The sequence below is a fragment of the Amphiura filiformis genome, chromosome 17 (assembly GCF_039555335.1).
Source record: "Amphiura filiformis chromosome 17, Afil_fr2py, whole genome shotgun sequence".
NCBI lineage: Eukaryota > Metazoa > Echinodermata > Ophiuroidea > Amphilepidida > Amphiuridae > Amphiura > Amphiura filiformis.
This window is the reverse complement of record NC_092644.1, coordinates 29,645,329-29,671,016: the sequence shown is the minus strand read 5'-3', so window position 1 is coordinate 29,671,016 and position 25,688 is coordinate 29,645,329. Positions and strand designations below refer to the sequence as shown.

At 36.6% G+C, this 25,688-nt stretch overlaps 2 protein-coding genes across 4 annotated transcripts in view; one reads left to right on the top strand and one right to left on the bottom strand.

Annotated features, from left to right (window-relative positions):
• The first annotated feature begins 820 nt into the window (after nucleotides 1-820).
• LOC140137593 (carbohydrate sulfotransferase 15-like) lies at nucleotides 821-10,615 on the top strand. The gene is made up of 8 exons (XM_072159324.1): nucleotides 821-1,954; nucleotides 4,342-4,722; nucleotides 5,294-5,492; nucleotides 6,090-6,200; nucleotides 6,822-6,978; nucleotides 7,750-7,942; nucleotides 8,411-8,555; nucleotides 9,406-10,615. Exons 1-8 carry the CDS (start codon nucleotides 1,904-1,906, stop codon nucleotides 9,585-9,587), a joined length of 1,419 nt encoding a protein of 472 aa, XP_072015425.1. The 5' UTR covers nucleotides 821-1,903; the 3' UTR covers nucleotides 9,588-10,615.
• Nucleotides 10,616-11,619: 1,004 nt separating this feature from the next.
• LOC140137591 (uncharacterized) overlaps nucleotides 11,620-25,688 on the bottom strand; it is a 29,744-nt gene continuing 15,675 nt past the window's right edge. Inside the window, exons 2-3 of one of the 3 annotated variants that reach the window (XM_072159319.1) lie at nucleotides 21,464-21,668; nucleotides 11,620-18,533 (exon numbers count right to left, since the gene is read on the bottom strand). In XM_072159319.1, the coding sequence (XP_072015420.1) occupies nucleotides 13,293-18,254 (4,962 nt within the window). In that variant the 5' untranslated portion in view covers nucleotides 18,255-18,533; nucleotides 21,464-21,668 and the 3' untranslated portion in view covers nucleotides 11,620-13,292. The remainder of the gene's footprint in view (nucleotides 18,534-21,463; nucleotides 21,669-25,688) is intronic. The other 2 variants (XM_072159320.1, XM_072159321.1) reach the window with 2 other exon arrangements.

Here is a 25,688-nt window from a genome sequence, read left to right as displayed (position 1 = left end):
TGAAAATTCATAATTCGAAAAGTTTTTGACCGATTTTGACCATTTAACCACCAAAATACTTCTGTTGATGAGTTCTTTCCAGAAAACAATCTTTTGTAGCAATACGGGCAACATGGAATTATGATGGTCATCCCTACTCATAGCCTATGGGATACCAAAACAAATAGTAGCCAAAGTGATCTCACCTGATGGAGAAACTGAGCTGTTTGACATGTTGTAGCCGGTGTTCTGCTAGACTACCCCGTAGTCCACTTGCCCATTGTGCATACTCTGGATACCGGTATTGTATTTAAGCTTAAAACTCTGATTTAATTAATGTGTGCACAATTGATAGATTTTCACATCTGATCTTTTCAGTTACCCTACTCCCTCTGTTAGCTTTCGTACAACATAATATTAAATTCATGAGATCTTTCTAATCTTCTGAAGCACACACCGCCGCGGATCCGAGTTGATTTCTAAAATTCTATTTATTTCGCATGGATAGCTGGATGCATCCGCTGTTGTTGTTGTGAACTTGTTGTTTTATTTCATGGCCTTTACTACATGTAGGGTCATAAATCATATGAACTCATGTCAAATATTTAGCATAATATGATCATTTCTACAGTCCATGGTATAATGCAGGGATAATGCATTATGAATATTTCTTCCATTTACTTTATTTATAGCAAGTGAGTCAAATATTTGTATGTGTTTAAAGCCTACTAATTTTTGCGAACGGAATGGTACAATACAAAGGCCCTAAACAAGCTCAGCTAGCTCATTGATGCAGAGGTCAAGTTCGCGAATCAACTTCCCTTTTCTTTCCCGTATGCGCATTCAATCGGATCGGAGTGAGTTTCTATTGACGTTTACCGGTAAGCGTCCCCGCTATTGCGGTTGGCATAGCTGTGTGAGCGAACATGACACCACTACTCGCCCACTGCATAATGATATAGACGTACTGCACGTGCATGGTTTAATTTGAATTTGTACAGTTATATTTACATAAAAAACGCTGTGAAGATGCTAGTCGATTTCACATTTTATGTTATCTACAGAGGTGTGAATTATCCTTTTAAAACACACATCACTTTTGTTCTAAAATCGACCAAGTAACAATGACACACCATGCACACGCACAATTCTAAAACAACATGTTTTGCACAGAGTTCAATGGGATTCGAAAAGTAAAGTGGCAGTTGAAACTCTAGTGATAACACTTTTGCAGTGCATGATGGGGCTTCCTTAAATCATCCTCTGATCTGGAAGTCTGCTCTACCAAATACATTCAAATTGCGGGACTTCAATGCAACAGTGGAGTCTGTGCTAACATACGGATGTGAAAGCCTGGACCGCCTAACTCCCAAACTATCTAAAGAGCTGGACGGCTGCTACGCCAGAATGCTTAGGGCAGTGTACAACATCCATTGGAAGCAGCACATTGGCTAGCAACAAAGAGCTGTATGATGAAGACCTTCTAAGACTATCAGAGAAGATCAGAGAAAGGAGAACATACACGCTTCGCTGGGCACTGCTTCAGGAGGAGCAAGTGTGAACCTGTTTCCAACCTGATAAACTGGACACCCAAGCATGGAACAAGAAACCCTGGTAGACCACTATTATGTAGATGTACTAAGCAAGACACAGGACTGAAAGCATTTGACCTGGGAACGGCGATGCAGGACAGGAGGATAAGCAAATATTATCGCTTATCATTTCCCCCTTTCCAGCTAAACTTATTAATTATTAAATCCATATAGGCCTATATACTTTGTAGTTGAGGTCAAATTTTGACCTATTATTGTTTGAGGTTTTCGAACTATGCCATTGGGATGAGGCCATTGAGGTCCATAGTGTAAGCTACAATTATTACTTCCAACTGCAAACGTTGGACTGCGGCTGTTGGTCGGAACCCTATATGGAATATTACTTAAATCGTATCTGGCTCTCTACTCTGACTGATATAATGGTGAGTAGCCCTATAATATTTGTATCATTTGATTTGAATTATTAGGTGAATATTAACAAATTTTACACAAATACTTCACTTCAGGCAAACGATTTCGTTTGCGGAGCGGAGCCAGGAGGGTGAGAGGGCAGGCAGAGAATAGTGGGAAAACTTTTCTCATCTTCTGATGAGCATGATGAGGCATGATGTAAACCACACGGGGAAACCAATCTGCAACGAGTCTATTAATCATAACAAATTTTAAAAACCTGGTATAAATATATTGTAAATAACTATGTGTTAAAGTTTGCAGTGTTAGGAAAAAATGAACTCTTGTTTAACATCATGTGTTTTATAAGGCCTATGTACTATATCAATACAAGATAATCAATGGTCTATCTCCTAAAACCAAATCATTAATTTTCATCAATTATTTTTCCAAGCGAGGACGCAATAGCCAAAGACCTGAAGCAATCAATGTAACTATTCTATGCCATCATCAATAATTTAAAATAAAAACCATCTAATGCCTAAAATATACCAAACTTTCTATAATATTTTTCCCGTCGCCTTGGATAATTCAGCATTCATTGTGCATACACTGTAAATCCCTATAGCTGTAACACTTGTTAAACACGTTAGGCGTTTAGCCAAATTTTTATTATTTTTCAAAAAACGGTTTCATATACATCACAAATCTAAAATAAAATCAACACCGTCGCTTTGGTTTACAAGTTATCGCACTTTGAATTTGTATCTAAAATTCGCATCCCAAACACCCGGCCCAAACACCCCATGTCTGAACACCAGTGTGTTTGTATTATATCGTTTAGATATCAAACGTAACATCAACCTGTATTATAATCTAAACACTAGCTCAACAGTTGTCTTATAGCTTGTGTTTCGACTATACAGGTTGATGTTTAAATATTACATTTCGTTTAGCTAAACGGTAGAGCCCAGAGCTGTTACACTTTATAAACACGTTAGGCGTTTAGGATGCGTTTAGAAAGCAAAATTTTCGAAAAAATTTCTACGCGCTTTTAGGTTTATCAATATCATTAAAAAAGTAGTTTTTCACAGACGGGCGATGTACGCGCGCACAGTGCAAAGATAAAATGCATGATAGAGATAGTTGACAACTTTTCACAGTTTCATTTACTAAATTATTTTGATGATGTGAGCAAATGTGTTGTTAAAGGCCAGTAGGGCCTATATAATTGCTAAGAACATCTTATGGCTTTATGCAAAACATTAATGAAGGCTTACTTGAAAAGGGTGTGATTTCAGACTTGATTTGAAAATACTAGTTTAGGGTGTGGAAAACATGACAAAATACTTGTTTAGGGTATTCTGAGATCGAAGGATAATTACTTGTTTAGGGTCCATTTTGAAAGTACATACATGAGCATGGTGTCCACCTTGTCCCCCCCCCGGAGCCGAATAAGTGAGGTAAAGCATAGACAATTGGAATTTACTACTAGCGCCCATGCATGATGTTACTCCCGCGCCACGGTACAATCCTCTGAGTGTGTGCGTATGTGTATCCCGCACTCCGTGTACGTACTGTGCACACGTGTTCGACTAATATTTGCATCGTAATAATAAAACGCCGGTTCCATCGTTTTATTCAAAATCTCGGATTTTGACAAAACTGCAACACCTAAAGTCTTGATTTTTGCAGAGGTGGTGAATTCTACTGAATGACTGCATCATGTACAGCACCTAAAGTACATTACAATCGTGTAAAAACAAGAATTTAAATTTTTTTTGAGGGCGTTCTCCTCAGCAAATGTTATAATATGGCGTTAACCCTTCCTTGTAGAAAATTATTGCATGGACCATTTTCGTAATAGGGGGGCCTACTGTGTTTAGCGTATTCATTTTTGCAACCACGATGTTGACATTTATACAGCGCCTTTCACGTTAAGCATTTAAAGCCACATTATAACATTTGCTGTCAATAAAAATACTCTGCAAAAATCAAGACTTTATGTGCTGTACATGATGCAGTCATGTCTACAGTAGAAAGCTATTAAACCAAGATAACACCCACTGAAAACAGCTCAACTGATTAAATCAGATCTTCTCTGGTTTAATCTACACGACACATGTTTCTGTTTTACCTGTGCAATGAGCAATGAGCTGGTATTAAAGTTTTAGTTGGATGAACGATTATAAAGCGAACGCAAGATAACAATATTATGTGCGCTTTTGTTTACGAAATGAGACAATAGTGTGCTTATTGTTAACCAACGTTCTTGAAAATGAGAAGCATAATGGTTTGCAGACTTAACACGGTTTGGAAATAATTGTGGACACAGCTAATGACTGCCATTGAGGTGTAGGAATGCGTGAAATTGGATTCGTCTATAGTGGGCTCAAATTCTTTATTTCTCTTCATACAGGATCCCCGTTGCCGAGCGTATACCGTTACAGCGGTTGCACTGATTGTTCTCCTCTGTACAATAATCACAAGCTTGCTAAATCAGACAGACTATGTAACGTACAAATTTCAATCGTCGTTTCGTATGGGTCCTCCTCGTCCATTATCAAAAACAGCCAATTATCAAAGCGTGATTGTTGCTGCCGAAAGCAGCACTTCTGACGACTTTGGATCGTCAGAAGAGACCATATTGGATGATGTGATAGATTTGAGTGATGGAATCGTCCGAAACCACACTGATCATACTGATGCTGTTCTGACATGCCCTGAAAGAAGACCTGTTGTATATAACCGTAATGGACGACGAAATATACCACAAGAGCTACAAAATATGGCACCAACAGTAAGTATGGGGAAATTGGAACTTGATATTATTTTCTTGTCTCTTTGAGTTGAAAAAGGAAGTTGGCGGGGAAGTTGGTAGCCTATAATGATGGAAAGGGCGTCTGTGATGAGATCGGAAGGTCGTGGGTTCGAATACATTCCCGCTTGCTTGTTTTTATCAAGTTGGGTTGTGTGCCGGTCGGGACTTGTGTTTATCAATTTGTTGTCTTGATTAATTGTAACACTTTGTAAACAATTTTAAGGCGTCGACGAACATGACGATGATGGGGATGATGACGGTGATGAAGGTACTGATGTTGATGATGATAACGATGTCGACGATGAGGATGACGAGTAGGATCATCGGATGATGATTAGGTCATGATGACCATGATGAAGATAATAATAATTAATGATGATGACGATGATGATAACGATGATGATCATGATGAATAATTGATCATCATCATAGCCATGATCATGATGATAATATTCACGATAATGGTAAGTATTTTTAACTAATAAGCTTCAAATAAGTAATCAAATACTATAACAAAAGCATTCAATGTGTTATTTCCGATATTTCTTAGGTGCTTGACACAGTTCCCGTGCACTTTATGGAAGAATTACGCAATCCTTGCTGGAAAGATAAAGATGGCATGAAGTGTTTACCAGCATTCTTTTTGGCAGGGTTACCAAAATGTGGAACTACGGATCTATGGGATAAGATTTCTTCACATCCTAATATAGTAAAGTCGAACAAGGAGAAAAATTGGTGGACACGTGGGCGTAAGATTTCTTTTTAATAAACCTATGTGACCTCCTACTCCACTTCACATTACAACTGCCTCAGCGATGTTTGTCTTTTTTAAAGACTATTCTTGTTTATATAGGCCCTACTTATCACGTGTTATGATATCATAACCGGCATTTGTAACGGGCTCATTACAGCTGACTGATATATACTCACTTGTTGCGCTCATAATTAGTGTGTTCGAGAGGCAGGCCGGGGGGGGGAGAGAATTTTGGCACACCTGTACGTGTCACCTTTTAAATAACCCGCTCTAAGAAAAACACTACAGAAACATGCAAATAATTATGCACAATTTCCAGCTCGCTTCGCTCGCATCACATAACTATAAAAAATATTAGGAACCCACAAATTTGGCATGTGCAAAGATTTTTTTGGCAGGCCGTGCGCGTGACCAGTGCGACGCAAAGTTAAGCCAACAGAAAATTGCAAAATTCAGTCTGCAACCATAATCTTCGTATCTTCAAAACTGGTTTTTTTTGGGTCAAATTGTGCTCGCAGTTTCTGTGACACTGTAAAATACAAGATCGTCGTTTCTTTCTTTCACGTTTCTTCTTTTCCCTATTCATTTACAGATCTCACACGCTCAGCATTGAATTCGTATTGTAAAAAATATCCCAGTAGCAGTACTATTTCCAAGCATGGAAAAGGTAGTCGTCAAAAGATGGAAAAATATATGATACTTGGTATGTAGCAGCTTGTAAGTGTAGCACGGTTTACAACTGAAAAACAGCCTTTATACCTATATATATGCAACTTGCATCTTGACAAATCTTCACTTTTTTTGATCAGATCGGCGGGAATTGTTAGGCTTTTACCACTATGCCGAAAAGCAGACCGACGTTAAAAGTGTTATAGTCGACCGGTCTTTGTTTTGCGTGTTAAAGAAAGTAGAAAAATTATAGGACTTGACTTCAATTAATAGTTTGTGATGCTTCTGGCGAGATGTCACAAGGCAATTCTCAAAATGAAGACATTGATATTGATCCGCGATGTTATAAGGCCTGCCGATTACGAGCTGATCAAACTGAAACTGTATCTGAAATATAGGTCAGTCACTCCAAGATAGAACGGCTACATCTCCTACTCCACCATTAATGTTCATTCTTTTGTCTACGTGTAACACGGGTGATAGAATGCAGTTTAAAATACCCTTCAAGGCCGCATCATTTTACATTTTAGGTGAGATAGCTGGGTCTCCGTCGCGGCTATGGCTGCCATTGAGGTGTACGTGTAGGAATGCGTGAACTTGGATTCGTCTATAGTACTAATCATTGTATTTTCAACATCATAATTCCACTTTTTAGGTGATGGATCCGCAAGTACATTTTGGGATAATAATAAATGGCGAAACTATTTCAATGATTGTAAACATGAAGGGCCACCTTACGTCATGGCTGACGTCATACACGCAGTCTTGCCTGATTCTAAAATCTTGGTGATGATGCGAAATCCAACAGACCGGTAAGTGATCGACATTTGGTATACAGGGTGTCACAGAATGATTATAGTACCGTTTTTTCTCTCGATTTGAAAAAAAAATATATCGTCATCGTCAAGCCATTCGCTACTTGCACGGTTCCGCCATTATGAATGGGAATTGAACTAGTCATAACGCTCTGTGTAAGGTTACATAATTCTTCCTTTCATGTATGCTGCCAGTTCGAGGCTCTCCCCGCACATAGTGCATAATGGCGGAACCGTGCAAGTAGCGAATTACTGCTGTAAATGGTGTAATAAATTTTTATTGAACAAATCTTTTGAACATGTTTTAGCATGTTTAAAGGATGACTCCGGCAATCGCAACACATGCCTTATAACCACGTGATTCGTGCTTGATAATTAATTTTCTATCATATAAGGCATGTTGTGATTGCCGGACACATCCATTAAACACCAATTTTGCGGCGTGCGAGGCGTGCCAAATTTTACAATTTTACCCAATTTTGGACCAAAACTCCAAAATGTTTTTGGGGCAAAAAAGGAACTACACAGTTTGGGGGCAAAAAACGAACTACACATAGCTGATTATTTGCTATTCATTATTGCTTTAGGTTTTATTCTATTAGAAATTTTAGGGGGAGGACGTCCCCCATGGAAAAATGGGTAGGGTACGTGTCCCCCGCTACAGAATAAAACCACTTATACCTTCTTTACAGTGTTCATGGTGTTCTTAAACCAGGCTTCACGTATCAATGCGCATACTATTGACTCAACTATATCATTTTGTTTCAGGCTTTTTTCTAGTTACATATATTTCGGATACAAGAAAGCTGCAAATAAACACCAGATACGAACAGCAGAATCATTTCACATTGAGGTGGTCAAAGCAATAAAGGAGTTTACAAAGTGTGTTGAATATGCATCACTCAGAACGTGCGCGTACCCCTCAAAAACGCGTTCTTTTGGTTCCAAAGGGATGTCAGTGGTAAGTTCACGGAGACGTTTTAATAGTAATGATGATGATGACGACGATGATGAGGATGAAAGGTGACGACGATGATGAGGAGGAAGAGGATGAGGCCCGGGGATGAGGATATCGATGGAGGAAGGCGGTTGGCGTAATGATGATAGATGATGTTGTGCAGGCCCCCCCAATTTGCACAAGTATACAAAAAGTCCTAAAATATCACAATTTGCGAGCGTAGTGAGCCAAAAAACAGGTTTTTAACGCTTTTTTTGGTCAAAAAAGGTCAAAATTTTTGGAAGGAAGTCCACATTTCACAAAATCGCCCCCGGAAAAAGTCAATTTTTTCGAAATCAGCACCCCCCAAAAAAAAATCGATTGCTAGCCAATCAGATTCTACGTTGCGTACGGGCCTGATGTTGTGATAGAAATGATCTTAATAGACTCTTGATCTTGCTTTTCTGTTTTTTCCTTTCACTCTGTTCACAGAGGTTATTTATAGGCTTATATTCTGTCTTCGTACGTGATTGGTTGAAAGTATTTGCACGTGATCAATTAATGGTCATTCGGCTAGAAGATTGGCACGACGGGTGTACTGAAATTCTTCCTAAAGTGTTCAGTTTTTTAGAATTAGGTGAGAAAATGTTTTTACATAATAAATTATATACTGCTGTCGTAATTACCAACTGTGTCATTTTACGTGTTTTACTTGCGTCGTATTTTTGCGCTTTTTGGGATATTTTGCTTTGTAGTTATTTGAATTCCCAAAATGTCTGACATTGGTTTTCAGGGGGGTCAAAATATACAAAAAATGTACAATTGGGGTTTTGCATGGGTAATATCTCAGCTAAAAGTATTCTAATAGGCTCAATATTGGATAAGAGTAATGTCTTACCAAAGGGCTCTGACTGGCAAAAAAATGGACAATAAACATGATAAAATTATTTTTACTTTTGGAGTTCTAAAGTTGGTCCTGGATGGACGAAGTTGCATTTTGAAGGTCCTATATCTTTTAAAGTAAATGAGGTACAAGTTTTCTGATTCCAGATTTGAATTCTACACAAATAAGTACCCCAGGATACATACTTTTCAAAGTAAAGGGTTCCCTTTATACATTTAAAGACCTCCAAACATCGTCTTTCGCGTTGCGGCACATTTTTTATGCTGACCCCCCTAAATTTCAAATTGATGCCATGGGAAAACGAAATGGAGTATGAAGCTCAAATTCTCGGGATTTTACTTTCTCATCAATATCTACCACCACACAGAAAAAGAAAAAAATTGAAGAGGTGCTGTGGTGCACATCCCTGGAGTTGACATGGAATGGGAATGGGTCAGAGATACATGGATGTGCAAGAATCTTACATTTTGTAGAGAGTTTGTGACAATGTATACATTTTGGGTTTTAATTGAGGCTGCATGGCCCTTTTATTAAATAACTAGTGTATAATGATGATAATAGTTTATTTATATTTTTCTTCCAGATTCTCTAACGCAGCAGGAGATATCAAAAACATGTTCACAAACAAAAAGTAATCCAACTAAGCGTTATAACGGTTCGATGTTGAATGAAACGCGCAAAATTTTGGATGAATTCTATCTCAGCACAAAACAAGAACTTGCTGCAATTTTGGATGATGATAGATTTCTATGGAAACGTAGTTGAGAAAAAGGCTTTATTTTTTACTGGCGGATACTCTGATTCACTCACAACCAAGAGTTGGAACAACCTGCTGCAACAACTAGTGGACATTAAGCTAACAACACAATTCAAGACAGCAGTGGCTGAGCACATCTATAGCCAGGAAGAAAGCACCCAACGAGATTAAGAAACCGAAAGCACCCCTCGTTATCCTCTCGTCTGACATCCGAAGGAGGTGTTGAGAGTACCTACCAGATTCAGAGATTCAGATTCAGGAAGGGTCTCGGTTGCAGAGAAATTTTGACTTGACTTTCATAGTATCTTTGAAGTAACATAGAAATTATATACCCATGATTTGGGAAACTATATTAATGACGACAAAATAAAACACAAATTATTTAAATGATCATATTGTGATGTTACATGTACGGTTTATTAAAAAATAAAACAAATATTGAAAACCAGTGGCATAGCCAAAGGAAATAATACATTGCTCTAGGCTATGAGGGTACTTCGTGTACAGGACTCCTCTAGAAATTTACATCGCATTTATGTTATATGTGCCAAGATATTATCACAAAAAGTTTGGGGAGGAAATTCAGATCAAGCAAAATTCAAGACAGCGTCCAAAATGACAACATGATCCTTTAATCAGATAATAAAAAAAATATAAAAGTAATTAATGTTTCTAATAATCAGAAGTAATTATGTGTCCATTTTGTTCATTCCCATCTTTTCAATTCAAGATGGCATTCAAAATGTCCGCCAGAATAGCATATTTCCATTGACGTACACAAGAGCAATCTGAAAATGATATGATAATCAAGTGTTATCAATGGAATGAATGTTTCTATCAAAAGAAAAATCAATTTGCACACATTTTTATTTTTATTTATCTTTCCACAATAATTTAATTAAAAAAACTTAGTAATAAAATGAATATTTTATCTACCGTAAAACCCCGTCTACAAGCATATAGAGTGCTTCTGATGAAAGCTACATTAATCCAGGCGCTATTATGGAGTTTGAGCAAATAAATTACGGATCCAAGCATAATACAAACCAATATATTGTATTGGTATATTTACGCTTGCTTTGAATTAATTTAGCTTTCATAAAAAACACTATATATGCTTGTAGACGGGGTTTTACGGTATTACAGTCTAGTTAACTTTTTCAACATAGCTGCGCCCTATTTAACTTTCGAAATGTATCTGTAGCCAAGTCAACTTTCCTAACATATGAGTGCTGTATCACTAATAAATCCATCCCAGACGTTTCATTTGGTGAGACTAAGTGCATAATCATTAATATACCGAATGATAACTGATGATAAAACTTCAAACTCTAGAAATGGCTGTAAAAGAATGCAAGAATCCCGTGAAACCATAGATTTTAAATCTATGGTGAAACATAATAATGACCATTTTATGGAGGCTAAGGCTAGTTGATAAAGACACATTTTGTTACCATGTGACTGATCAATATTAAGAAATGTACATGTACCATAAAATCAGTTTTAATTGAACCAGACGGATGTCGGACAACCTTGGACCAAGTTTATCTAACACTGGTGTTCTGCTGAGGTGCTTCTTGGTCTTGAATCTTCCTTTTTAATATTGGCTCTTTATAGAACGGATATCATGGTATATACTAGTGTCTTATGAACATTGATTATTCACAGGATAACAAAATGTGTCTCCACAGTGGCGTAGCCAGGATTTTGGAACCGAGGGGGCACATCTTGTAAATGTACCGACGGAAATATTTTTTGCCGACGGAAGTTCTGATTTGTTGACCCAATTTTTTTTTGCATGGTTTGAAAAAGTGAAGAGGAAAAAAAAAAAGGATAATAGGGCCGAACAACAGAAAAACACAAAAATTTTATGTATAATTCACAATTTCCCATAATTTTTGTACAATTCTCCCCTTTTTTTGGTCACCATGGGTTAAAAATAGTCTATTGTTAACCCAATTTTTTTTTCACCAACGCCTTCCGTCTACCGACGGCCTTACATGAACTGACGGCCCTGACGGGGGATATCACCGGCCCCTGGCTCCCCACTGGCTACGCCACTGTGTCTACATCAACTAGCATATTAGTAACATGATCATTATGTCAACAACAAAAAGACATGGTCAATATGTATTTCTTCAGCCTCTTGCATATACAGCAATTGCTGGTGCTTGTAGTTTTATCATCAGTTATCGCCTGGCATATTATGCACTTAGTCTGATCTAACAAAACGTCTTAGGATGGCTTTATACTTTGATCACCTCGTAATCGGCGGGAATTGGGCTTTTACCACTACGCCGAAAAGTAGGCCCGCGTTTAGAGTGATATAGTTGACCTGTCTGGTCTATATTGTGCATGTTAAATAAAGTAGACAACGTATAGGGCTTGAATTAGTAATTTGTGATATTTCTGGCGAGATGTCAGCAGACAATTCTCGAAATAAAATATATTGATATTAATCCGCGATGTTATAAGGCCCACCGATTACGAGCTGATCAAAGTATAGTGATAATGAACATAGACACTTGAAAGCAATCAGCAGATTTTTGGTACTTATATACAAGGAAAGTTGAAACTCAGGTACATAGTTATTTCACTTGATCAGATACATTGATTGCATTTTTTTTTATCATTAGATTATTTGTATGTTACTATAATGTATTTTAATGGAAAACTCCGATGTGTCGGTGGCCATTTTGGAAGCTATCTTGTATTTTACTTGATCTGAGTATCATACCCGAACTTTTTGTTAAGTCTTTTCATACATAAATATGAAAATGCAAAGTAAATCTATAGAAGAGTCGGGTACAATGACGAAATCAGATATTAATTAATAATTGGCTATTAATTAGTCATTCAATTAGTAATGTTTAAATGACTAATTAAATCATGATAAATCACAGACATAAATTCACCATTTAGTCATAATTTCATAATCTTTTTATATTATAAGTCCTGATATATGTTGAAATGATGTGAATTAATGTGATATGATATGATACTGTTCTTTTAGCACCAAAAATACACCATTTCTGCATTATTTTCCTTTAATAACAAAACGTATGACTAATATTTATTAGTCAAATTATTCTTTTTGTGAGTAACTAAATTTTACTGTGCAGAGGTGAGGAGAGCATACAATATTTGACATCTGAAACAAGTACAAGCAACTTTCGATTTTCATTATTTAAATCAATATATTATTGAAAAATACCACTTTGATGTTTTGCAAAAGTTCATTCTACAAATCATACTTGAAAACTTGCTTGATTTATTGTTGTTAATGAGTTATGTACGTTTTACAAAAGTTTTATTGTTTCAGCCCTCTTTACAACATAACTCAAGAACCACAGGACCTACAAAAGCATATCTGTGATATTTGAATTCTTCTACACGCTCGCTATGAAATGATCAATGCAATTTTTGACAAAGTTCACTACCATTTGCAAGAGCTGTGAACTACCAAATCGCAACAGATTAAAATAGTTGCTAACCTTAATATGTTCGAATCTCATGTAGAAAATTCTACATACGTGGAAGGTACAAATAAGGGTCTCCGAAATTTGATGAACAGAGAAGGAGCAAATTTTTTTTGATGGGCTAGAACAAGTTTTGGTACACTATTTTGGCAATATATACGGTATAAATGGTGTACAAACTCAATGAGAGCAGTATGCTCCATTTCTTCAAGACAGTATAAAGGGCATTTTGCTTTACTCTTTAATACATGAATGGTTCTTAAAGCTACTGATTCTGTAATATTTATGGCAAACACTGCAATAGTGTTCCGAGGCGAGATGACTTTGTAAATCTTTGTATTTAAAACCTGGGCCACAATACCAGCAGGTGTGAATGTCCTTGACATGCTCAGCCATACTTGGTTCTGAATCGAACCAGATGCTGCAGTATGGGCACCTACATTCATGGTAAGTCTGTTCACAGACCCCAGATCTTTTTCCCTTGCGAAATCCATGTGCAGACTGCATATGAATCTTGAGATCTTGATTTGTGAAATATTTCTGGCAGAAATCACATAAATGGTTAGACTTGACATGAGTTGTCATATCTTCGTTTGTAATATATCTCTTGCAATATTTACATTTTTCATGCACAGAATGCATATGAAGAATGATGTCTTGTTTTGTGAAATTTTTCTTGCAATGCTTACATACTACATATTCAGGGTCAGGGTACTGTATAAATTGAATTCTGAGATCTTTGTTTATGGATGACTTCTGGCAATGCCCATACTTGTGATGAGCTTTGAGATCTTTTTGTGTGAAATACTTCCTGCAATGCTCACACACTACATGTTCGGATTGTAGATGAATTTTGAGATCTTCCTGTGTGAAATATATTTCGCAGCGGTCACATAAATGCTCAGACTTGAGATGAAGTGTCAAATCTTCTTTTGTGAAATCTTTCTTGCAATATCCACAAAGTACATGCTTGGACTGCATATGCATTTTTAGATCCTCCTTCGTGAAATATGTTTTGCAATAGCAACATTCATGTAAATGCTGAATCTTGAGATGAAGTGTAATTTCCTCTTTTGTGAAATATATCTTGCAATACTGGCATACTACATGGTCTGACTGCAGATGAATTTTTAGACCTTCCTTTGTGAAAAGCTTCTTGCAACAAGGATATACCTTTACATGCTCTGATTTGAAATGGACAGTGATGTCTTCTTGTGTGAAGTACTTGTTGCAATAATTACATAGTACATGCTCTGACTGCAGATGAATCTTGAGATCTTCCTGTGTGAAAAATTTCTGGCAAAAATCACATAAATGCTCAGACTTGAGATGAAGTGCCATGTCTTCTTTTGTGAAACATTTCTTGCAATATTCACATAGTACATGCTCAGACTTGAGATGAAGTGCCATGTCTTCTTTTGTGAAACGTTTCTTGCAATATTCACAAAATACATGCGCAGACTTGAGATGAAGTGCCATGTGTTCTTTTGTGAAACATTTCTTGCAATATTCACAAAGTACATGCTCATACTTGAGATGAAGTGCCATGCTTTCTTTTGTGAAACATTTCTTGCAATATTCACAAACTACTACATGCTCAGACTTGATATGAAGTACCATGTCATCTTTTGGGAAACATTTCTTGCAATACTCACATAGTACATAGTCATGCTCAGACTTGAGATGAAGTGCCATGCTTTCTTTTGTGAAACATTTCTTGCAATATTCACATAGTTCATGCTCAGATTTGAGATGAAGTGCCATATCTTCTTTTGTGAAACATTTCTTGCAATATTCACAAAGTACATGCTCAGACTTGAGATGAAGTGCCATATCTTCTTTTGTGAAACATTTCTTGCAATATTCACAAAGTACATGCTCAGACTTGAGATGAAGTGCCATATCTTCTTTTGTGAAACATTTCTTGCAATATTCACAAAGTACATGCTCAGACTTGAGATGAAGTGCCATGTCTTCTTTTGTGAAACATTTCTTGCAATATTCACATAGTTCATGCTCAGATTTGAGATGAAGTGCCATATCTTCTTTTGTGAAACATTTCTTGCAATATTCACAAAGTACATGCTCAGACTTGAGATGAAGTGCCATATCTTCTTTTGTGAAACATTTCTTGCAATATTCACAAAGTACATGCTCAGACTTGAGATGATGTGCCATGCCTTCTTTCTCGAAATATTTCGTGGAATGCTTAGATACTACATATTCAGGGTACTGCATTTGAATGTTGAGATCTTTGTTTGTCAATGACTTCAGGCAATGCTCAGACTTTAAATGAAGTGTGAAATCCTCATTTGTCAAACACTTTCCACAATACTCACATAGTACATGTTCAGACTGAAGATGAATTATGAGTTCCTGTGAGAAATATTTCTGGCAGCGGTCACAGAAATGCTCAGACTTTTGATGAAGTTTGAAATCCTCACATGTGAAATACTTCCCGCAATACTCACATAGTACATGTTCGGACTGTTGATGGATTTTGAGATCCTCTTGTGCGAAATATTTTTGGCAGTGGTCACATAAATGCTCAGACTTCAGATGGAGTTTGTGATCTTCTTGTGTAAAATACTTCCCGCAATACTCACATAGTACATGTTCGGACTGTTGATGGATTTTGAGATCCTCTTGTGCGAAATATTTTTGGCAGTGGTCACATAAATGCTCAGACTTTAGATGGAGTTCGTGATCTTCTTGTGTGAAATATTTCTCGCAATGTTCACAGAGTACATGTTCGGACTGTTGATGGATTTTGAGATCCTCTTGTGCGAAATATTTTTGGCAGTGGTCACATAAATGCTCAGCCTCTAGATGGAGTTTGTGATCATCTGGAGTGAAATACTTCCCGCAATACTCACACGCTACATGTTCGGACTGTAGATGAATTTTGAGAAATTCCTGTGTGAAATATTTCTGGCAGGAGCCACAGAAATGCTCAGACTTTTGGTGAAGTGTAATTTCTTCTTTTGTGAAATATTTTTTGCAATACTGACATAGTACATGGTCTGACTGCAGATGAATGTTTATATCTTCCTTTGTGAAATACTTCTTGCAACAAGGACATGCCTTTAAATGCTCTGATTTGAGATGGCCAGTCATGCCTTTTAGTGCATGCTCTGACTTCCGATGAATTTGGAGTTCTTCTAGTGTGAAATATTTCTCGCAATGTTCACAGAGTACACGTTCGGACTGCAGATGAATTTTGAGATCTTCTTGTGCGAAATATTTCTGACAGTGGCTACATAAATGCTCAGACTTGAGATGAAATGTGAGTTCCGTTTTTGTGAAATATTTGTTGCAATGCATACACAGATGCTCAGAATTCTTATGAAGTTTAAGATCCTCTTTTGTAAAATGCATTTTGCAATACGGACACAAATGTTCCGACTCAAGATGTAGTTTGAGGTCTTCCTCTGTGCAATACTTTTTGCAATAGGTGCATGCTGCACCTATTGCAAAATGTTTTTCAGTGCATGCGTTTTTCGAGTGAACAGACTTTTGGTGCAAACTTATATCACCAATGACAAATGTCTGACAAATACTGCATTTTGTTAAATGTGAATCAAACAAGTGGTTGAAAAGATCACTGTGTTTTATAGATAAAGAGCAATGGGTACAGGTCTCTATTGAACTCTTGTGAACTTTGAGATCACCGACATGTTTCTGACAGATATCACAAAAATGTGATCGAGTCAGATGCTGTGTTAAATCTTGATAACCCACTTTGCAGTAAAAGCACTTGTGTAAATTATTTACGTGACCCCCATATTGCTCTTTCATTTCAGATCTTCTTTGACAAAAGCTACACTTGTATATCTCACTCCCTGGCATCTGACTTCGGAAATCCTTTAATAGAATACCTAGGCTACAATGTGTGCAACTGTGCATGCACTTTATATGCTCGGACAAAGCTTCTTCTGAACCAACGACAGTGTTACAGTATGGATATTTGCATGTACGAAAATGTACAGTAATCTTGTGAAGTTTCAGATCTTCAGTAGTGAAAAACGTCTTGCAATATATACATAAATGCTTCGACTTGAGGTGAAGTTTGAGATCTTCCTTTGTGAAGGACTTCTTGCAATAAATACATACAACATGCTCAGATTTGAGATGAAGTTTGAGATCTTCCTTTGTGAAGAATTTCTTGCAATAAATACACAAATGTTCACATTTGATATGAAGTTTGAGATCTTCCTTTGTGAAGAACTTCTTGCAATAAATACATAAATGTTCAGATTTGAGGTGAAGTTTGAGATCTTCCTTTGTGAAGGACTTCTTGCAATAGATACATACAACATGTACAACATGCTCAGATTTGAGATGAAGTTTGAGATCTTCCGTTGTGAAGAACTTCTTGCAATAAATACATACAACATGTACAACATGCTCAGATTTGAGATGAAGTTTGAGATCTTCCGTTGTGAAGAACTTCTTGCAATAAATACATAAATGTTCACATTTGAGATTAAGTTTGAGATCTTCCTTTCTGAAGAACTTCTTGCAATAAATACATAAATGTTCAGATTTGAGGTGAAGTTTGAGATCTTCCTTTGTGAAATGCTTCTGGCAATAATCACATAAATGTTTAGATTTGAGATGAAGTTTGAGATCTCTTTTGAGCTTCTTACAATAAATACATAAATGCTCACATTCAACATGACTTTTGAGATCTACCTTTGTGAAAAGCTTCTTACAATACACACATGCATTATGCTCAGACATGAGATGAAGTTTGAGATCTTCCTTTTTGAAAAACTTACAGCAATAAACACATAAATGCTCAGACTTGAGATGAAGTTTAAGATCACTCTTTGTAAGACGCATATTACAATAAACACAACCTACATGCTCAGACTTCTGATGAATTCTAAGATCTTTCTGTGTGATATACTTCTTGCAATCACTACACTGAAAATGCTGTGATCGCTGATGAATTTTGAGATACTGGCTGTTTTTACTGCAACAGTTCTGCAATGACTGTGGTATATCGACTCTTCCTCTTGCGTATTTTTTCTTAAACACAGACCTACTCGAGTGACACAGACTTTTGCTAATTGCTGCATATGATATGCCACTGTACCTTCTTTTATGTCTTGTTTTATGTCTCTTGAAATACTCAAATGAAGAGATGTGTTTGGTGCAGTAAGTGCACTTGAAACTTGTAAAGTATCTCATTTTGATCTATTTGGTGTCACCAGTTTTAAATTCCCTCAAACTGTTTTACTAGTACAGTAAGGCTATTATGCTTTTCAATTACAGTATTAGTAATCAATCCATTGGATATCAAATGTTCAAACTACCAACCATTTTTGGAAATAAATGTCACCTTCCTGCAGCTTCTTAGGTTGAAGATGGCTGTGGCTGGTTCACCATTTCGTGTGAAATCTACACTCAGATTGTCTTGCATATGTCTTGCACAATGGACCAGGTACTAATGAACGTTGTTATGCGTATCTGTAAAAAACCAATGCACAAAGACACATATAAATTAGGAAGTTGAGTTAAAGTCAACTGGATATGGTAGGGCAGAGTGGGGAGTGTTTGCCCTATTTTCTGACCAGCCTAGCGATGTCAATTTTAATGTTAGGCAGGACCTGATATGGCCACGTGAAAGTCGTATGTCATGGCTATGACCACAATCTCAATCGGGGGTAGCGCTAGGTTGCTTTTTGGGGTCCCTGACCTACCAAAATAAAGTTCGGACCCCTATTTTTAAATTTTCTGCAAGTTCCTGAAGACCCCCAGTTTTGCAATCTAGCGCTATTGCAGACATACTATTCATGCTGCATTTGTGCAACTCGGACTCACCAAACTCTACTCCTGACCCCCTACTCCTGACCCCCTACTAAGGCCAAGAAAAAAAAAATGTTTGCTTGCCCTCAATTGAATTTTAACAATTGGGTCGGTCGGTCAGGATTTCTATCTTGTGTTACGAGTTTAAAACTAATCATTTTCATAGTAGAGTAACTAAAGGGCCATTCAGTGATTTGCTCATCCGGACAATCGTAAAAATCATCAAAATTCAGATTTTGGTACCTTTGTCATTGTCATAGATTGCCTGCTAGTGGTTCAGCCAAAAGCCATGTGTTTAAGACAAAATATGTACATTTACATGAATATGTAATTTATATACTAACGGTACATAAATTAGCTACATGTATTTGAACTGGGCTTCAACTTAATTTTTGCCAAATTTTTCCATTTCAAAAATTCCAAATGACAATTTCAATGCTTTTCCTTCACTTTTAATTAATAAGCAATTTATAGATATTGTTTTTTACACTTTTGATGGGATCACTGAATGGGAATTTAAGTTATTCTGCTTTTCAATTACAATTTTAGTAATCAATCCACTGGACATGACATGAAGGTCCATATGCACAAAACAAGTTAGACCACTGGTCTAATTATGGATGTTAGACTTACAATGTACGGAGGCATCTTTTTTTTCCCTCCTTTACTCCTACATGTACATGTAGTTCAAACTGCAGCTATCTAATTTTTAGCTATATGTATTTTGCCCTGAACAGAAACTACAACATTATGTGTCGTGAACTGTTGTTCCCGATAGGGTGTTGTTGTTTTGTTTTGAAGTAAAAAATGACTTATTTGTAAGTAGTAAACAACTTTAGTCTGTTTCAATACTATCAAATTTGCATTCATTAAAGCCTGGACAGTTCTCCTTCATTTGGTACCAAAATTAATATTATGTGATTTTAAATAAAGAAGTTGCAAGTAAAAGTAAAACGAAGATGCAGGGTGGTGCAATTGGGATACGGAAATGGGATACGGTTTGCATGTAAAGTCTATGGGAGAAAATGTGCACCCAGTTCATCAAGGCTTATCTATATTAGAACAATGAATAATATACTGTTGTAAAGCTTATCAGTTGACTGACAGTTGTACTCTACTTTTATACCAAATTCAATTGTTTTGTGTTTTTTAATGAAGTACTGTAATTAATTAATTAATTACCCCATAGACCAACAGTATCAGTTCCTGGGACACGGATCGTGCACCATCTTACATTGAAACACTCATAATTTACAAACTATATAGACCCTATCACAGCAAAATTATATGTTTTCTTGAAGGAAAAGTATATTCTTTCCAAAAATGGTATATATTTTCCACTTCCAGTAGGGGCAAGTCTTAAGCAGTATTCCTGTATTTTCCACTCATTTTGACTGAAATTTTCGTAATATGTCATTTCGTGTATCATAACAGTACATCGGCTAGGGGCAACCTTTTCAAAGTATACATATTTTAAGGTGGGCCATGCCCATTGCCTCTACTTTGCATTTTTGAGGCGGTGCTACTTGTTGACTTCATTTTCATGCATGGTCGTGTGTCACAACCTGGGGTACCTTTGTGTTACATAGTGAAAAATAAAATTTCAAACATTTTACCTAAGGTTTGAAGTGGTTCATCCTCCTGATTTTGACACCTTTTTTATGGAAATCGCCAAAAACAATCAAAAGTAGGTGGGATTTAACCCCACCTTTTTTCCACATTTACAATCATTCTGATATTAGTCTTTTACATGACCTTCTGTATTTATTTACTTGGTTTAGATGTCTGGGAGTTCATTTAGACATTTTTTACTAGATTCAAATTTTTAATGGGGTTTTAGATCAAATTTACGATACGAATCCCTAATCCTCATTGGCATTTTTGGCAAACGTCATAAGAAAATAATTAAACATTATTTTTAAAAAGGATAAAACATGAGTAATATAGAATAAATTAGCCTCGATTTAAGACCTAATTGAATTTCTAAGAAGGAATACTCAGGCGACACTTTTTGAAGTCAAACTGCATACAAATGAATTTGCAGACTCGCATAAGAAGACTTGCCCCTACTGACATTTAAATGCCATATTTGGAAAGACTGGACATTTTCCTTTCAGAAAAATAAATACTTTTACAATGATAGGGTCTATACAAGCTGTATCAAAATGATTGGTACCCATCAAGTTTCATTGATAATGGATGAGTTTGACACATCAAAATTCAACATAAGATCAAAATAATTTGCAGCTTAATTGTAAAACAAGTCATAAACTATACATTCTGGACATTCCAAGAGTATCCACTGTTGTATTTGGAAGAGACAGGCTTTTCAATGAAGATCAAAATTGATGGGTACCAATCATTTTGATACACCCTGTAGTTTCTAAATTATGAGTGTTTCAATGCAAAATGATGCGCGATCCTTGAAATTTCCTGACGAAATGCTAACGAACACCACTTCATGACACATGGCCTTATAGAATAAGGTATAGAGTTCCTTCTCCATACATGTAGAATCTCCATTGTTAGACCAGGCCTAACTGGTTTTGTGCATATGGACCCAATTTCACCCAAATGTTCAAACTACCAACCATATTTGAATATAAATGTTTAGGTTCATGATGATGGCTGATGTGGCTTGTTCATGAGAAATGTAGCCTACACTCTCTTGTCTTGCATCAATACTGGAACAGGTGCCCATGGAGATTATGCATACCTGTAGGTTGAAGATGGCTGCGGCTAGTTCACCAAATCAACACTGGAACAGGTGCATATGAAGATTGTTTAAATGCATATCTGTAAAAGAACCAAAACACACAGGCACACACAAATTAGGAATTCGGAAAAAATACTGTGTAGTTCTTTTTATGAGTAGAATTATTCAATACTTTGACAGCTGTTTCAGTGGTTTGATCATCACCATCATGCATACATTATGTAGTGTTCATGCTTGGTATCATTTGGAGAAATGACCCTTCTGCACTGTATCATTTTTGAAATGGTGACTCTTTGGAATAATAACCTTTCTGAGCAGTGGCAGCACCAGAATTCCAACACTATCGGTCTTACAAGGAGCAGTCCTTTTTGGACTCCCCCCAGTTGATAATATAATATAGCCCTGGCCACGTGATCGCTTATGGCCGAGTTCTTAAATTGGCTCTCTGATTCTTTCCTCTTTGACCTTGTATACTTTTGTTGACTTGCTTTCTCCGCCTCCCTCCTGTGTTCATCCAGACGCATGCCGAAAGTTCTACCGCAGGGAACATCATAAACACAATTAGGGGTTTTAACCAGATCTTGTTTATCTTTCGGATGGACCACCATTTTTCTGATCGTGGTATGGGGTCTCATAGCGGTCGCGATGTCGTATTTTTTTAGACTTCTACTTATTCTTTCCGACATTCCCGCTACATACGGTAACACCACCAGACCTTTACTTTTTTGTTCAGATGTTGTCCTCTTACTTTTCTTTGTCTTTTCTTGTTGTTTGGCTTCCATTTGATTCTTAACTTTATCAATTGGGCTAATCATAGTATCAACTGGGGGGAGTCCAAAATCTTTGATAGGAAAGCCAGATGGATTAAAGAATCAATACAGATCAGAAAGATGGGGCGAGGAGTAATGAACAGAGACGAGGGGGTCTACAATCTTAGTCATGTGTACGATCCACTTCTGAAGACTGCTAACAAGACTAACACCGGAAGTGACATAACTTCCCGCCAGTCATCAGCTGTTGGATCATCACAACAACACCAAGCTTTGATAAAGTCAGTGGCTCACTGACGAAACTGTCAGCAAGAAAAACTAGGAAGTTTTCTTCAAATTGGTTTTGACAAAAGAAAAACTCTCTTTATTTTTCAAGTTCTTTCCAACGATTTAAATATCAAGTTATGAATGGATTTCGCTCAAACTTCTCAAGGGGCTGTGGATTTACCCGATGTTCACGTAATGTAAGGTACAAAAACGAAAACTGCCGCATTCTCCTGTGAGATGATGTACCTAACAAATATTGCCAAAAACTCACTTTTTTGTGATTTTCTTCATAATTGTTGTTTTTACCCCAAATCTGTATTTATTGATGCCTTGCCTTCATAAAAATGTATACTCTTATATATGTCTTGCGCGAATAATTACAAAGTTATTGCACTTTTACTACATGCATGTCTGCGAGTAGCAGGGTTTTCTTTAAGCATTTTGCTGAAGGGGTATTTTCAAATCTCCTTTCAATTGTGAATTTTTCAAGGAGTCAAAACTGATTTGAGGGGTATTTTTATAGTTTTATCTGTTTGGAATCTATGTATTTTTTGACTATTCGTGAAGGGGTGGGGATATCCCCAATGTAATGTAAACAAACATCCCCCAACTCATGGGTTTCCAAATATGAACATGTCCTGTGATTCCACTGGCACCATTTTCAGTAGCTTCAAAATTGCAAAATTTTTTTGTACCATAAACTTATTCTTTCTCCAAAAGGTGCTGGATTCACTATACTTCAAGACACCCCCTCCCCCTCCCCCCAGTCAAAAAGAAATCTACGCCACTGTTTGGAGCAGTGACGGATCTAGAGTAGTCGGAAGGGGGGGGCAATTTTAATGGATTTGATGCCCCTGATGTACTTTTGCAAAATGAAGACAAAAGCAATGTGGATCATTTGGCACTATATATATTTTATGTAAAAATGTGTAAAAAAGCAACATTTGACATCAGCTGAATTTACACAAATTTTACCTAGTAAAAAGTCCATTTGTCATCATACCTAGAAAGGATAAAATATACTAATTGGTGATGACTTAAAATGTTGTAAAATTTAAAACCCATGTCAAATGATCCATGATGATTTTCCCCAAGACTAAGAGTATGTGTTAAAAATTGCCCCGGCAAATGTCGAAAGCAGAAGCGAAAATGGCTGATCCAAACATTTCTGTTTTCCCCAATTTAAAACTCCCACCAGGGCATGGGCCTGCACCCAATTTGCAAGATTTCAAACTGACACTATACAATTTTAGAGATCGTTTGATAAGAGAGACTCGATGCTGACAAAATGTTCGGGAGTAGGTCCTAAATCAAATGCCAAAAACCTTGAACAATATCGTCAAATCTTGCATTATCAGAACGCGTACGTTTTCAACAGGAGGGAGTCAGTAAAAATACGCGTGTTTTGAGCGTAAAGAAAATCCCATATCACAGCTCCTTAATGAGCTGGGTACAAGTTTTATCTGTTTGAAAAGCTTGTTTCTGGCAAAAATTGACAAACTAACTTGGCACAAAACATTTCTGATACAGTTTTCCTATAAGGTCTGTAGTGTAGGATGTATTCAAACCATTTTGAACCATTTCTTTTTGAGGGAGCAATAATTCATTTATCAATTATCATTGAACTATTATTGTCATGTTGATGATAAGACATAATAGTTGCTTTCTTCCCCCTCCCATTTTCCCACCAGTTCATTTTAAATTTTGAAACATTTAACGAGGGCAGTAAACTCAAAAGTCACACAAATCAATCACATAACCGTATTTGTCTTTATTTCACCAGAGTGTCCTTACAGTTACTATAAGATTCTAGCATCAAACCATTTAACCATTTCTTTTTCAATAATTATATCAATTATCATAAGTATTATTGTCATGTTGATGACTGTTGCTCAATTTTATAATTTTGTTTATGCACACAAAATCAATCAAATATTTGCTTTATTTCACCAGATGTCATGTTTCTAGCATCTGTATGTATTTTTGATAAGTTTTCATGTCCGATTTTAACGATAAAACAACAATATGGCAATTTTAGATACAACAGTTTGTAACATTCTCCATGAACTTAACCAATGTTTGGATTGTGGTGTAATTAACGTGTGTAAAGAAATGAGATTTTCTCTTTCTGAATCTGACTTGTAATATTATTTTTCATCACAATTTCTCATCAAATTCATACATTTCTGGGTCAAAAGTCAGGTAAAACACTTTGTGGTTTTGAAATTTGGTTTAGAAATAACGCTAATAAAATCATTTGGGTTGATCAAGCAGAGCTTGCTTTTTATGATTTTCAAGGCAATATGCATAAATGATGAATCTGCATATATATGTAGGCCTACATAATTTTTCACTTCAGTAAGCTCGTCTTTTGACCAACGTTCATTATTGATCACGGGTTATATTGAATTGAATTACACAATGGTTATTCAGGTTATTGATCTCTAGAAGGAAGCGAACATGATACATTACGTAGGATTCCAGGCCTGTGCGGGGATTTGAACCCTAGCGACCAGAGCTATGAACACTTTGAAGTGTCAGCACCTTGCAGGGCCGTGAGGGCTCATAGTCTTAATTATTGCACAGCCCCTTGGCCAAACAATATGTAAGGCCAAATAAAAAAATAAACATGTTTCACGTCCCCTCCCCGGCCTCCCGCTTCCTTTTTTGAGGTTTCCTCAAATATATTTTTATTTTTTGAAATTCAGTTATAACTTTTCAAAAAATATGTCTAGGAAGTTGGGATGCATTCTATAGCCTTGTTAAGATACAAGAAACACTTTAGGAAGGTTTTGTGATCATTAGAGGGGTGTAACTCTCAGAACAACAAATAAAAAAGGGCCTCCTCCTTTTTTCCAGGCATTATTGTATACGCTAAAACAGCTTAAGTATGGGTATTTACACCAATTTTGCGATAAAAAATAGAAAATAAAAAGCCCCCTCTTCCTCCTTTTTTTCGAAAACCCGGACGTGAAACATGTTTTATTTTTTACTTGGCCTAATAGATCAGTTGTAGTAACCATGGTAACTACAAATTTCGAACGTTGAGGACTTGTTCTCAAG

What these genes read in the sequence shown, in the direction of transcription:
- LOC140137593 (XM_072159324.1), top strand. Translation starts at nt 1,904, where the DNA reads ATGGAATATTACTTAAATCGTATCTGGCTCTCTACTCTGACTGATATA. An exon ending in CTACTCTGACTGATATAATG is followed by an intron (nt 1,955 to 4,341) that starts GTGAGTAGCCCT and finishes CTCTTCATACAG; the next exon opens with GATCCCCGTTGCCGAGCGTA. An exon ending in AAATTGGTGGACACGTGGGC is followed by an intron (nt 5,493 to 6,089) that starts GTAAGATTTCTT and finishes ATTCATTTACAG; the next exon opens with ATCTCACACGCTCAGCATTG.